At 53.4% G+C, this 15,071-nt stretch overlaps 4 protein-coding genes and 3 pseudogenes across 4 annotated transcripts, besides 4 other annotated features; 6 read left to right on the plus strand and 1 right to left on the minus strand.

Moving 5' to 3' along the window:
* Window positions 1-15,071: a sequence feature (areas not merged during assembly with more than two copies in the genome that could not be assigned to a particular haplotype).
* Tc00.1047053504261.10 (uncharacterized protein) lies at window positions 2-358 on the plus strand (the record flags this gene model as incomplete). Its single annotated transcript, XM_803085.1, has 1 exon — window positions 2-358. One exon carries the CDS (start codon window positions 2-4, stop codon window positions 356-358), a length of 357 nt encoding a protein of 118 aa, XP_808178.1.
* Tc00.1047053504261.20 (trans-sialidase, putative) lies at window positions 1,008-3,836 on the plus strand (the record flags this gene model as incomplete). The annotated part of the gene is made up of 1 exon (XM_803086.1): window positions 1,008-3,836. One exon carries the CDS (start codon window positions 1,008-1,010, stop codon window positions 3,834-3,836), a length of 2,829 nt encoding a protein of 942 aa, XP_808179.1.
* Tc00.1047053504261.30 lies at window positions 5,821-6,990 on the plus strand (annotated as a pseudogene).
* Tc00.1047053504261.35 lies at window positions 7,115-7,447 on the plus strand (annotated as a pseudogene).
* On the plus strand, window positions 7,725-8,591 carry Tc00.1047053504261.40 (mucin-associated surface protein (MASP), putative; the record flags this gene model as incomplete). The annotated part of the gene is made up of 1 exon (XM_803087.1): window positions 7,725-8,591. The coding sequence occupies one exon, from the start codon at window positions 7,725-7,727 to the stop codon at window positions 8,589-8,591; it is 867 nt and encodes a 288-aa protein (XP_808180.1).
* Window positions 9,825-11,924: a mobile genetic element.
* On the plus strand, window positions 12,615-12,944 carry Tc00.1047053504261.80 (uncharacterized protein; the record flags this gene model as incomplete). Its single annotated transcript, XM_803088.1, has 1 exon — window positions 12,615-12,944. The coding sequence occupies one exon, from the start codon at window positions 12,615-12,617 to the stop codon at window positions 12,942-12,944; it is 330 nt and encodes a 109-aa protein (XP_808181.1).
* Window positions 13,021-13,044: a sequence feature (AT_rich).
* On the minus strand, window positions 13,500-14,276 carry Tc00.1047053504261.100 (annotated as a pseudogene).
* Window positions 13,843-13,975: a sequence feature (CT-rich).

The following is a 15,071-nucleotide window of genomic DNA, read 5'->3' on the forward strand; positions in this document are numbered from 1 at the left end:
CATGATTGAATCACAGTGGGCGGCATGCGAGGGAAGTGCACCGCGACGGAGCGTCATCCCGCCCTCAGCCTTCAAGGGAATCGTGCACCCACAAAATATATGGACGAGACACCACCAAACACACATGCCCTTCCATGCAGCAATAAATAGGAGCGAAGGTGCGTTGTGGTGCGTGGGAGTCCACTCACATATTTTTATTTCCACCGCAATAAACGGTGAGGAATCAGGTGCCACAGCAACGAAGGAGGAAATAAAAACATCTATTGCAGCACTTTACCAGCGAAAGGCAGGAACAACACAAACCGAATTGCTGACTGCACCAACACACGAAAACTTCACAAGAGGGAAAAAAAAATAATTGTGCACCCTGCAGGAACCCTCAACACACGATCCAGGCATGATGGTTTGCCCTCCGCAAAAACAAAGTATGCGGACATCTGCCAACATTCAAACAGAAACACAAATAAATAGTTTTCTACACTCTTCCATTCCTTGCGCTGAATATGAACGAAGGCCAAAGTCAACTGAGTTGCTTTTGTGATGAATGTTGGCTGCACTTCCCGTGGACCAACAATCCGCGTGGTGTGCGGGGATATCTTTCATTGTTACTTTGCCTTTGTGTTGCTGTGTGCGCTGCACCTCCTCTTGTGTGTGTGCGTACTCTCCGTGAGGGGTGCAGACACGACGGACCGCTCTCGCCGTATGCATGCGGTGGAGCCTTGTGTGCCGCTCCTGTTTGCTTCTCCCTCTTCCATCTGTGTTTTGGTGTTGCGGCAGGGCTGTGTGTGTGCGTGAGTTGTTGTTGTTGGGAGCGACTGCGGTGGAGATGATGATGCCACTCACTGTGGATGGGTGGCGGTGTTTCACTGTTTCACTCCTTTTTCTTCATTTTCTCTCTCTTTCTCACACACAAAGAAGGAAAGGAAGGCTAAACGCTAATCGCTACTGTGAAATTCGAAGGCTCTGAAAGGACCAACAACACACACACCGCCCACACACATATTTATATGCTCTCACTTGTTGCTGCAGTGAAAGCACCCCGCACACACAACCGTCGCCGCGTGACCGGATCCAGCGGAAGGAGGAGGGAAGGAAGAGAGAGTGAGCTGCAGAGACCCAACATGTCCCGGCATCTCTTCTACTCTTCGGTGGCCCTTCTCATTGTTGTGATGATGTGCTGCAACGCTGTTGGTGCTGCTGAAGGTCCGGGGCTGTCACCTGAACCAAAGTTTGAATGGAAGGACATCAAGGATGAGGGTGATGTAACTGTGGAATCGTTGGGTGCTCCCGGCCTTCTAAAAGTGGGGAGTGACGTATTTGCCGTTGCCGAGGCTCAGTGCAAGAAGGATCCAAACAGCGTTTTTACTGGCATTGCATCCCAACTACTCACGATGGATAAGGATAACGAACCGAAGGAATTGCTGGAGGGTGCCAGGGAGAAGACACAATTTCTGGAGGAAGGTACTTCTGAAAAGAAGAAGAAGAGAGTAGATGTGAGCCGACCAACAGCAGTTGTGAATGGAAGTGATATTTACATGCTTGTTGGAAAACACAGCCATGAAAATGCCGCTGAAAGTAAGGCTAAGAGCGAGAAGATCAAATCGGGAATATTGCTGGTGAAGGGTGAGGTCGGTGAAGGCGGCAACAACCGAATCCATTGGAAGGAAACTGACGGTCTCCCGTGCACGCTAGGCGAACATCACAACACCTTGAAGCGGCTGATTGGCGGTGGTGGACCGGGTGTTAAGATGAATGACGGTACGCTTGTGTTTCCAGTGGAAGGCACGAAAAAGGAGGAGGGCACTGGAAATGATGGAAAGACCGTTTCGCTGATCATATACTCCTCGGATGCTGCAGATTGGACGCTATCGAAGGAGATGTCTGCCGGTGGCTGCAGTGATCCCTCCGTCGTGGAGTGGGGGGAGAAGGACAAAAAACTCATGATGATGACTGCGTGTGATGATGGCCGCCGCAGGGTGTACGAGTCCGGTGACAAGGGGGAGTCGTGGACGGAGGCACTCGGGACACTCTCGCGTGTGTGGGGCAACAAACAGGGCGAAAAAGCGAAGGGCGTTAGAAGCGGGTTTATCACAGCGACGATTGACGGTGTTGAAGATAACAGAAATGTGATGCTCGTCACTCTCCCGGTGTATTCCGAGGAGGAGAGTAAAAAAGAAACGGGCAATGGAAAGGGCAAACTCCATCTTTGGCTTACGGACAACACACACATTGTTGATATTGGGCCGGTATCCGATGATGACGCTGCCGCCAGCTCCCTGTTGTACAAAAGTGCTGGAAGTGGAACTAATAAGAAGGAGGAGGAGTTGATTGCACTGTACGAGAAGAAGGAGGCCGACGCGGAAAAACCATCACCCGGTATGGTCTCTGTGCTTCTGACTGCGCAGCTGCAGCGTGTGAAGGATGTGCTGGCGACCTGGAGGAAAGTGGACCAAACTGTCTCCCAGCTGTGCCCCTCTGAGAAGGATGCCTCACCTGACAATGCCTGCAGCACTACTGTTAAGATCACGGATGGGCTGGTTGGCTTTTTGTCCGGCAACTTCTCTGATAACACATGGAGGGACGAGTACCTCGGGGTGAACGCCACAGTGAAGGACAATGATGGGGGTAAGAAGGCAACATTGCATGAGGGCAGTGTGAAGTTCACGGGAGCGTGGGCGGAGTGGCCTGTTGGCAGTCAGGGGGAGAACCAGCTGTACCACTTTGCGAACTACAACTTCACTCTTGTGGCGACGGTGTCCATCGACGGTGAGCCGCAGGAGGGCTCTCCCATTTCTTTCTTGGGTGTGCATCTTGAGGGTAAAGACAAACTTATGGAGTTGTCATACGACAGCGAAAAGAAGTGGAAGCTGTTGTGCGGTGAAGAAGCGCCTAAGGAACTCAGCAGCACATCGGAGCAAACAACGCACCACGTGGTAATTTTGCTACGGAACGGCAGCCAGGGCTCCGCGTACGTCGATGGTCAGCGCGTGGGTGGGGATGTGCCGTGTGCATTGGGAAATAAGGATTCAAAAGAGATCTCCCACTTCTACATTGGAGGGGATGGAGGTGCAAAAGGCGTCTCAGAGGTCCAAGAAGTGTCTGTGACGGTGGCGAACGTCCTGCTGTACAACCGCCCGTTGGATGACAATGAGATTACTGCGCTTAACCCGAATAAAGCTTCTACTCCAATTCTAGAAGAACAGCAAACGGCGGTGTTGGATACCCGTTTAACAGCAGCAAGTGGATCAGTTGCGCAGCAAACCGTGCCCATGCCTACTCCTGCCGGACCACTGCGGACGGAACAAGAATCGTCGACGATGAGCAGTGGTGTGGGCGGTGTCGGCGTATCCAATTCAGGAGAGACCACTGTGACGAATCCCTTACATGGGCTGGACAGCGTGCAGCAGTTGGCGTCAGTAAAATCTTCCGATGGAACTCAAAGTGTGGATGCCGCTTCCTCATCTGTTGGTGACAAAAGGGTGGGAAGAGGAGCTGGAGATGAAACGCAGGACGATGAAACACACCAACCTTCTATGGGTACTCCTGCCACAGCAGATGCAAACACTCCTACCGCTAAGGGCGTTGGGCACGATGGACCCGCAGTGGATCAAGAGATGAACGCAACCTCCCGTGAGGATGAGGAGGCCACGGAAGGAAGAAATGGGCAGGAGGATAACCATGCACAGCACGGCGAAGTAAATGCTGCGGCACTCAGCAGCAGCCTCGGAAATGTGTCGCAGGGGAATAACAGCGATGTCGGCACTGTGCGTGGGAGCGGACTGCTGCTGCTGCCATCGCTGCTTCTGTTGGGACTGTGGGTGTTTGCGGCTCTGTGAGGATTGACTGGCTGCCGCGTGGGATAATTGCGACCTCCCCTGCACCGACACACGGTAATTAATTTATTTTCTTTAATAACTTTTATTTACTTCTTCCCTGTTTGCTTTGCTGTGCGTTTTATATCCCTATTTCTTTTTTTTTTTTTTTGCTTTTGGGGCAATCACTATGAACGTGTTTTCTTTTCTACTCTTCCCTCTTTAATTGTTTGTTGCTGCACTCCTCCTGTGAGGGGTGCCGTGTGTTTCCCGCCCAACTGCTCCACTCGCACACCCACCGACAGGCTCATGACGACGGCCCTGTGCGCCTCGCCTGCTGCACGCATGAGGAGGGGCCGCGACGAGCGGCGCGCTGAGGGAGCCGTGACGCGTGGGCGTGCGACGAGGGCCTGTGGGGCGGAGCACACATTTCTTCCCTCTTGTTTTGTTTTCTTTGCGGCGAGGGCGGGCAGACACCCGCAGCGCTACACACACAGCCACACCCTGCCGCCGTGTTTTTCTTTAAGGATTTGTTTTGCTTTGCGTGTTTATTTCATGCGGTGGCGCACCCTTCGGTGTCGGCCTCGTGAGCATTTCTCTCCCCTCCGATGATTTCTTTTTCTTTTGCTGCGCTCACTCTCCCGATGGAGTGACGCGACTGCCGTCATGTCTGCGTGCTTCTCTCAGTCCCCACACACACGAGTGACTGTGCTCTGCTGGCCGCACTCACGCGCCGATGAGGGGGCTGAGGGGAGCAGCAACACGCAGATGACCCCATGAAATATAAACGATGTGCGGACACACGGAGGGTCGGACGGTCGAAGCACACGCAACCATCTTTTTAATTTTCTTTTGCGGGCAAAATACATACAGACAGTTTGGTGTGGCCACACGGCTGCCAGGCGATTTTTCTCTTATTTTTAAATTTGTGTGGAGCAGTAATGGACGATTTCTTTTTCATTTATAATTATTTTGTGTGGTGGGGTTTACATAAGACGAAGGGGACGTCTTCTTGTTTTCAATAAATATTGTGTGAATTGCCGCTGCTTGGGCTGCAGTGCAGTCATGAGTTCGAGCGGTCTACTTGTTGTTGTTTCCGTTATGCGTCTCCGCTGTACATTTTTGTGCGTCTCTCCACATACTCTGCTCCCTCTTTTCTACTCCTTTGCTTTGTGTTTCTGCAGGCACACACACACACAAGATGCACATTGCGGTGGATTTGAATGCACCTTTTGTAGTGCATGCTGGCAGCTGCGTGTGGCGGCTGTTGTCTTCTTCCGTGGCCATGAGGAGGGGAGAGAGGGAGCGCAGCCCGAGTCTATTTTCCTGCGGATGCGGTGGTTGTGCCGGTGGATGTGTCGTGTGCTCCGAGTGACGGCAGCCTGAGCTATCGCGTGCGTGTGTGTGTGGGCGTGGAAGAAGTGTTCCGCTGCCGGTGCTGAGGCTCCGTAGGAGAATTATACTTTCAGTGGCTTTGATATGCGCATGCATGGGAGGAATGGTGAGCTGGGTGCTGTGTGTCATGTGGCCCATGCGGTGCACACATGTAGCAACTGTGCTGCCAGCTGTGAAAGGAAAGAGGAAGGGGCCACCGTTGCCTTCACGATGAATGTGACGACACATAAATACGCCGGCCCTTATGAATTGTGGTGGCGTCAATTTTCCCCAATGGAACCATCCATCCGCCTGCACGGAGCGGCGATGCTGACCGGACGGGCATCTGTCAGTTGCCGCCACCCCGTGAAGGGAAGGATGACACAAAATCTGGTGGGACAACTGCGCCGCAAGTTAATGCTGAGCCGTCACGTCAACACGAGGATTGGCGACAGTCTGCGGCGGCTGACGGACCCAACACCGTCGATCCGAGTCCCGCATCCAACACGGAGAGCAACACGTCCGTGACGAGGCCTGAGTTTGCCTTTGTTCGGAACATAAAAGTGGCTCCGGCACCACCCGGAAGAAGGCCCACGCCTGTCACCGAGCCGCAGGGGATCCTGTTGATGATGCGATGAGTGGTTTAATAAATGTTGAGTTACTGCAGGGAGTCGATCTATTTGTTCCGCAGACGACGCTGGTGCAGCCGAAGGATGGGATTGTTCCAGTTACGACGAGGGATTTATTTGCTTCACCCTCTCTCGTCAGTGCTGGTGGAGTAATTGGTGCTTTCGCCGAGGGTCACATGGATGCCGAATATCAAGGTGCTCAATTAAGTAAGCCCTTTTCTTCTGATCTTGTTGCGGGGTACATTGACTCTGTGTGGAATTGGTCCACTGTTGTTGGTGAGGTCAATAAAAGGATGCATGGAGGGCACACACTGTGCTTGGTGCAGCGGAGGGAGAGGAGAGTTTGGGTGTTGTGCTCCGCCGCGCAACAATCACGAAGGGCAACGGAGTTTTTCCTCCTGCGGGAGGCTCTGATGTGTCCTACGAAGGTGTGTGTTGGAGAGAGGACGGCTTGGAGCCGAAACTGGTTGTGGGCGATGTCACGAATCCCACGGGTGGCAAGCGGAGTGGACGGATCGAATGTGGCGACCCCAAACCACTCTCGAAACTGATCTCTTCTGCTTCTCACGAAGGTGAGTGGACGGAGTTCATTGCTACTGGTGGATCAGGTGTTGTGATGGAGGATGGCACGCCTGTGTTTCCTCTGATGGCGATGAGTGAAGCAGAAGACGTTTTCTCCATGATCATTTGCTCGACGGACAACGGCAGTGCCTGGGCGCTCTCTGAGGACATTTCCCCTGCGGAATGCCTTAACCCCGCGTCACCGAGTGGGAGGGATCACTTCACATGGTTGTTGACTGCGAGAGTGGCGAGAGGGTGTAGGCGTCGCGTGACATGGGGACAGCGTGGACGGAGGCCATCGGGACACACTCAGGCGTGTGGGGTCAACGCACGATCAGGAGTCTATCAGAAGGAAACCTGCATGTGCATGCCCTCATCACCGCGACCATTGAGGAAGGAAAGGAGGGTCACGCTGTAAACTCAGAGAGGGCACGCCTCGGGGAAGAAAAGGACCACTGCGTTCTGCCTTTGGGTCACGGACAGCAACCGCACGTTTTCTGTTGGACCGGTTGCCGTGGGCAACGCTTCAAAGTGGAAGACAGAACTGAATTACTGCGGTATGTAATTTTATTTGCCTCGTCCTTGTTGTTGCTGCCGTTTGTGTGCTGGTGAGTGAATGGAAGGAGTGGGGATGTGTGAGGGAGTGAGGGTGGCCGTGGTTTTCGTACATTTGGTTTTTCCACTCAAAGGTGAAACCACTCGTCAGCCTCTTGCAGCACCAGGCCGTGGACTGAGAGGATGGGAAGTGTGCTCCAACCACAAGGACAACGAGGTGCGGTGCGTGACGATGAGGCTGATCCGCGTGTGGTTGCAGCGCATGGCAAACGTGCGCCATTACGCGTTGTGAGTTGTGCTCATGATTGGGGCAGAGTGGCGGCACGACATTGTGGCGCTGTGTGAGTTGCGCGCGGCCGTGGCATGCCGGCGATAGTGAGGGACGTGGCGGACACGGAGCTGCTCGACTGGGGAAGGAGGTGGCGGACGTTGCGGCGCGGTGGGAGCGCATGACAGCTGCGTGTGGTGGGAGGGCCCGACGATCCCGAGGCCTGTGCTGGAGGGGCGCGTGTTGAAGTGAGCGTGGCGTGCCTGTGAGGGTCTGAGGAGAGGGAATAACAGTAATACTGACATCGTGGGAGTGTGAGGAACGGGGCACGGACGAGGATAAATTCTTTTTGTTTTTTTAGCTTTTGAACCGCGTCCACCAAATTGTTGTGTTGGCGGTGCGTGACTCTCGTTGAGGGATGGGACGGTGCGTGTCACTGTGTGACGCGTCTCTCTCCTTTTGCTTTCACTCTGCGTTGACGTGTTGTTAGTTTGTGCTGAAGGCTACACGCAACTGACAGGAGTGATGGCGATGATGACTGGCCGTGTGCTGCTGGTGTGTGCCCTCTGCGTGCTGTGGTGCGGTGCCTGCAGTGGTAGATTTGGCGGGGAAGAAACGGTGGGTCTTGGGAGTGATGGACCTCTGCCGAAATCAACACAGCTTGAAACGTCTCCACTAATCTCCCAAGACATAAAAGATAATGCGCCAGTTGTTAAAGGAAATCTACCATCCGCACTTTCCACACCTAGAGAGGAGAGGGATGATGTTGAAGGCGATGGTGATGATGGTGAAGGGACGAAAGATGAAGGAGAAAAAACAAGAACAGAAAGGCAGGGCAGTGAAGGAGGAACAGCTGCAATAGTCTTAGATTCCAGAGAAGAGATTTTAAGTGGCAATGAGCAGGAAAACCACCAGTCAATTGTACCTGCAGAGGGCATTTCTTCTTCCAACAGTCAGGAATCAAATGCCAATCCTTTGCAAACGGAAGTTGAAGAAAAGAAGGAAACCGACAAAAATACACCAACAGTAGAGAACACACCCACACCAGTTGATGGAGAGAACACACTGCCTCCGGGAGTTGCGGAAGGAAATCGTCCACCACCTCCAGAAGACGGTGTTGATTCCCGCGAACAGGATGGCGAAGACACCACGAGTGAAGGTGAAAAAAATGTTCCTTCGCCTGAGACCGCAGCCACACCACAAGACCACCGAGACGAAGGCTCAGAAGAGACTGGGGAAGGTACAAAAGCAACGACAGTAACCGCCAACACAACTGATACGACGAATACACAAAACAGCGACGGCAGCACCGCGGTCTCCCACACCACCTCCCCTCTTTTGCTTCTTCTTGTTGTTGCGTGTGCGGCTGCTGCTGCGGTGGTGGCCGCGTGAGAGTGAGGGAGAGAGCCGTGCACCGCCCGCACACACACTCGTCCTTCACTCTCTGTGTGTGTCCCCTTGCATGGACTCTCGCCCTCACCTCACCCCACGAGGCACCCACAATAATGTGCCCATTGTATATATGCATGCACACCCATGCAGGCCCGTTGGTGCTCTCTTTTGCACGACACGCACCGCTGCCGTCCTGCCTGGCTGCATGGGCGGAGCACCGTAACTGTTCCTGTTTTGTTTTTATTGCCTTGAGTGGGCGACCTCTCTCTCTCTCCCTCTGTGTGTGTGTTTTGCTTTACGGGAGCAATGAGAGTGTGTGTGCGCTGGTCGTCCCACGCTTCGGCTTTTTGTTTTGTTTTTCGTTGTGTTATGGTTGAGTGCACTCATTCCACTTTTTTTTATTGGCGGCATGCTTTTACTGACGACACTTTAGTCTTCTTTTGTTATTCCCATATCGTTTTTTTTTGTTTTGAAGTGCCAGCCTCGTTTGTCCTTGCGAGGCCACTAAGTTTTTCCTTCGACATACGCCATGCGTCAGTTGGTCCACGTTAACCCGTGGCTTGCAGCGCTTCTTCTGCTGTTTGTTATGGTGCGTGCGAAGTGATTGCCAGCGGATGCTTTGCTGTCACCCTGACGCATCCATGCTTTTTTCTTTTAGATGTGGTGCGTACCGACGGCGCGTGGGCGACTCCGGTTGTGGTGAGGGTCGTGCGTCCCACAGCGCAGGATGTGCCGCAGGTGTACGGCGTCGTTTGTAAGAACCGATGGGCGCTTGTCCGCATCAAGACGTCAACAAGGATCCCTGATGACAGCAGGAGGCACTGCGGCTTCTCCTGGCCACCAGCGATGGGGTCCGCACCTTGTCGCGGTGCTGGGGCTCTGGTTGCATATAGGAACTCCGCAGCAGGGCGTTGCGGCGAGCACGACGGAGACCAAGACGACTCCACCCCTCGAGAAGGTTCCACGTCATGCCCGGTGCGGGGAGGTGAAGCGATCTGCCCGCAGGCTGTCGGACAAAACTGCACGGCCGTTTCGCGGCGGTCACTCCGTTGATATCACCCGTGGCGGTGACGTCCACAAGAACCCTGGCACCGAGGAGGATGGCTTCATCAATATTTGGCGGCTTAACATTGCAGGCATCTCGTCCGTAAAAAAGATTGAACTTGCGGCGCGATTGGAGCGGCGTCCACCTGAAATCGTTCTTTTCCTGGAAATAAATGACCGTAGCGACGTGGCGACGAAATTATCTGGCCATAATGGCTTTCTTCAGGCCGCGCTGGGCGCAGTGGTGGCGTTGCCATTCTGGTGCGCCACTCTCTACCGTGCGAGCGCCTGACGCTCCCTGGCACTGACCTCCTGGAGAACATTGCTGTCCGTGTATTTCCACCCAGCTGTTCCAGCATTTGCGTGGCGAACCTCTACAACCTTCCCACAGCAATTGTTCAATAATCCGCATTTATTAATATCGTTTGTCGCTTGTGCCCGCAGCGATTATCGCGAGTGAACTGAATTTAAATCGTGGACTCTGGGACAGTCACGTGTACCATCAAGGACTGGAGGAGAGAGCTTTGCCGCTATTTTAATTGATTTGAATTTTGAGCTGGCAAATGACACGGCACAGACAACACGGATCACACATCGTAATGTCTCGTCCCCTGGCGTGACTGCGTATCGCGTACTACGCATCTCCCACCGGGCATCCACCCCCTTACATGGATTAGGACCACTTCTTAATATCTTACTCGGTAGAGATGGATGATGGCATTCCGCGACTGGCCAACACGCTGCCTCGACGGAAGAAAGCCACTTTTGCCCTGCGCAAAGCGGATTGGCCTGCTTCCACCTCGTTGTGTGAAACCCTCCTTGCCACCGTGTCCACATGGTTGGACATTCGCAGAGGCATCGTACGAGCAGCTGAGCGCCATATCCCGCGCGGCAGCCGTGAACACCCCAAAACAAATATGGACACACGAAATGTTGCAAGCCGAGATCGCCGCCGAAGCTGCATACAAAGCACACATTGCCTTTCCTGGAAACGTGCTACATTTTACCGAATGTACCCGAAAAAGGGAGGAACGAAATCAAGCCTTACGCCGTTGTTTCATTAAACTTTTTGAATCCCGTGTGGAAAAACTTGGGGCCTCACCCAGCCCGAGGTGGCGATATCTTCGCGGCATGGCGGCGCCGCATCCTCATCCTTTGGAATCGGTTGTGCTCCGCAATGAACTTCGGACTGCGCCCTGCCTCGGCAAAAGGCAAATCTGCTTGTCCTTCATTTTGTGCGGGTCTCACGTGCCACATCGCCTTATACTGCTGCTGTTACTGCACGCCGCGCTCCATTGCCCCTTGGTGACTGGGAAATGGATCGGCCTCTCACGCCGTATGAAATTGACGTGACCGTTCGTGGCTTTTCGCTTGGCTCAGCCCCTGGCCCCGACAAAATGTTGGATGAGTTCCTGCACCGTCTCGGGCCCGTTGCGCGCGGCACACTCTTAGAACGATGATCCACAACTCCTTTGCAAATGGCAGACTGCCTGGCTCCTGGAATACGGTGGACTCCATTCCTATCCCAAACCTGAGAAGGATCCATGCCGCCCAGAGAGTCACAGACCTATCAAATCACTCTCTGTTTTACCAAAGTTAACCGAAGGAATGATTCACCGCCGTCTGTCAGCGTTATTGCCGCACCACCCACGTCAATTCGGGTTCACACCTCCGCGTTCTACATCGGAAGTGGCGACACTTGTAATCGATAAAATTACCCGTGGACTGAATGAGTTTGGCACTGTGGAGTATGAGCGTACGGCACCCTCGTCGCCATCGCTCGTTCGTAGTCTTGATTGACATTTCGACTGTGTTCGACACCACTGACCATGGGAATTTATTCTGCATGCTTGACAGACTTCCGCGCCTTGGCCTCGAACCAAACGCTGGCTGCATAACTACATGCGGGTCCGCTATGTTGGGGTATGCACTCGCGAACAGCACTCCCGGAAACAACTCACCTCAGCCGTGGCACCACAAGGCAGCGTCCCGGGACCCAAACTCTTCTTCCGCCATGTGGATGATCTGCTGCACCGCATGGACAACATCTATTCTGCCGCCGCATTCATTTACGCTGACGCCCTCACGCTTGTTGCCTCAGGTGCGGACATCCATGCATGTGCTGCGGCAATGCAGCCTGCCCCGTCACTTACAACAGCATGGGCTTCCGAGCACAACCTAAAAATCAACGTCGCTAAGAGCGAAGCTGCTCTATTCTACATCTCTTCACACACACACGGTCTGACGAGGAAATGGTCGATCTCCATCTTGGCAGCGGGAACATATGTATTCAGTCACGCCCGGTGCGCTTGCTGGACACAACGATTAATCGTCTTCTTTTGGCACGCACGCTTCTACCGCTGCAAAGCAGACCATGCCACGCCGCTATCAGCTGCGGCTGGTCGCACAGGCTGGTGCGTCCCATCACACCATGCAATCCTTTTTGATTGTATACGTTCATAGTGTGTCACTGTATTATGGCGAGGCAATTGTCCCGTGCCTTGCCCAAACCTACCTCCATAATATGGAAGTACGGTATCGCGACGGTAGCAAAACATCCCTTGGCCTTAGCGCATCTACAGATAATACATCCGTCTGCTTGCAAGCCAATCCAGTACCGCTCCTAAAGATACTCTGGCTTCGTGCACTCACACAATACGAACGCTATATACGCCTCCATGATTACGAGGATTCGCGTTCCCTTACCCACTCGGAAACTATGCCGCCGTCCATGCATAATAAATTGGCGACATCAATCCCGCTTCCGAGGATGCTGTTATTAATGGATTACGCCGCGTATGTAATATTATTGGGATACCCCACAGCCACAATCGTGCTCCTCCTATTCAACATCGTATTTTCCCCTGGGACACTGTGAGCTGCAATAAAGTGGAATTTATCAGCCACGCTTTGCCCAAGACGCCTCTGACGACGTCAAGCGCACGGCTCTTGATTCCATTTGCTCCTCTCTGGGAGCGTATGATTTTGAATTATGGACGGACGCTTCTTCCTCTCTCGCTGAGCTCGCATCTGGATCCGCTGCACTATTGTACGAATACACCACGACAACCGATCTCCCTGTGGAGGTCCATCGTGCAGCAGCTGGCAGGCTCGCATGCCCATATAGAGCAGAGTGCCTTGCCACTGAAAATGGCATTAGACATCTCATACCTTTTTCTCTGGAAACATCCCAATCGCCCACACGAATTCTGGTGGCAACGGGTTCCCTCTCGGCAATCACACCGCACACATCATCACAACCACAAGCACCAGCAGCACTGCAGACCGTGGGCTAACGTGACCAATTGACGCATGCTGTACGTAAAAGAAAGCAATTAATGGCTTGACAAGGATAAGAAACACTGACAATATCGCAAAACAAAAGAAAAAATAAAATAAAATAAAAAATCATGCGTCCACATTCTAAGCAAACCACCAATCCAAAAAAAAAGAAAAAAAACATAATGGGTCGACTCAACCACAAAATCAAAAAGGAAACAAAAGGGAAAAAACAAAAAGCCGAAGCGTGGGACGACCAGCGCACACACACTCTCATTGCTCCCGTAAAGCAAAACACACACACAGAGGGAGAGAGAGAGAGGTCGCCCACTCAATGCAATAAAAAAAAAACAGAAACAGTTACGGTGCTCCGCCCATGCAGCCAGGCAGGACGGCAGCGGTGCGTGTCGTGCAAAAGAGAGCACCAACGGGCCTGCATGGGTGTGCATGCATATATACAATGGGCACATTATTGTGGGTGCCTCGTGGGGTGAGGTGAGGGCGAGAGTCCATGCAAGGGGACACACACAGAGAGAGAAGGACGAGTGTGTGTGCGGGCGGTGCACGGCTCTCTCTCCCTCACTCTCACGCGGCCACCACCGCAGCAGCAGCCGCACACGCAACAACAAGAAGAAGCAAAAGAGGGGAGGTGGTGTGGGAGACCGCGGTGCTGCCGTCACTGTCGCCAGTCGTCGCCGTTGTATTTTTAATGGTTGCGGCTTCGAATGGTGTTTCTTTCGGATTGGCATCTTTATTTTCATTTTGTTTTTCTTCTCGTGTCCCTGCGGCATCGGCTGCTGAAACATCGTCTCCAGTTGTTGATGTGCTGTTGGGATTTGTTATATTCGATGCTCCCGCCGCGCCGGAAGATAAACTCGGCTGCTCTCGACCGCCTGCTGAGATCTCCTTTGTGGTACCGGTAGCAGCGTCTTCATGCTTTTCCTCCTCTTCTTCCTTCTTACCGTCACGTTTTTCTTCTTCCTCCCCTTTCGGTTCCTGCTTTTTACCCTTCTTTTCAACAACATCTTCAACTCCTTGCGTTTTATCCTCCTTTTTCTTCTCTGCGTCTGCCGTTGATGATACTTGTGCCTCGGTTTTTATTGCATTTTCCGCTGCCACTCCGGTTGCGTCTTGCACCGATACTCATGCTGGTTGTGACTCTGCCAATTGACCGCTTTCGCCGCCTCCTCCAGCGCCACCTGTGGGATTGTTGTCGTTTTCAGAATCATTGCCTTCACTGGACGTAGTACCCGGAGTAACCGGAGGAACTTGAGTTGCTTCAGCTCGTCCACCACTGCAGGCACCGCACCACAGCACGCAGAGGGCACACACCAGCAGCACACGGCCAGTCATCATCATCATCACGGCTGCACACACAGTCTAGGGAGGGACAAAGAGAGGAGGATGAGAAGAACACACACACATCAGCAGCATGGAAAAGGAGGAGTAGCGTTTGCATGAGGGTTGTTGTCATGAGCATGGGGGATGCGTGCACGCAGGAAGAACAGGCAACAATGAAACACCGGACAGCACGGCACACAACTCCACGGCATGTAAAACCCACCCGCAGCTGCCCCCAGAATGGAAGGGAAAGAGGGCGCAACAGTACGGCAGGAACACGGTGATGCCGGTGCAGAAAAGGATCCCAGAACGGCGTGAAAAAGAAACAAAAAACAGTCTTCCCCCACAGCGGCCACATCCAACAACGAAAGCAATAATAACAGAAACAAACGCCACACACGGCGACTTACAGCGGCAGTGAGTTCCCTGTCGCCAATCTTCATGGCTGCACGCTACCGCACTCCTCGTGAGTCCATCGCTCCGCTGCCCTCCTCCTTCCCGCGGCTCCCCCGCACGAACAGCCACGGCACACAATCGGGTCCATCCACACCCGTCGCCACGCCGCCCTCAACAACCCAACAGTCAACCGCCCAAAAACCGTTGCTGAAATCACACGCCCGCAACAAAGCACGCGACGCAACATCGTCTCACGCGGACCCCGCCGTCAGAAGAACGTCATGCCAACCGTTTGGCATGCACACGGTACAATCAATCAACAGAACAGAGAAGTAGGACAGGCACTCGATCAAGGACTCTCCACGCACACAGCCCTTTTGATGCCGCCGCTGCTGCCACGGGCACGGTACCCGAGCGGAA

Source organism: Trypanosoma cruzi, genomic scaffold, assembly GCF_000209065.1.
Source record: "Trypanosoma cruzi strain CL Brener 1047053516815 genomic scaffold, whole genome shotgun sequence".
Lineage (NCBI taxonomy): Eukaryota > Euglenozoa > Kinetoplastea > Trypanosomatida > Trypanosomatidae > Trypanosoma > Trypanosoma cruzi.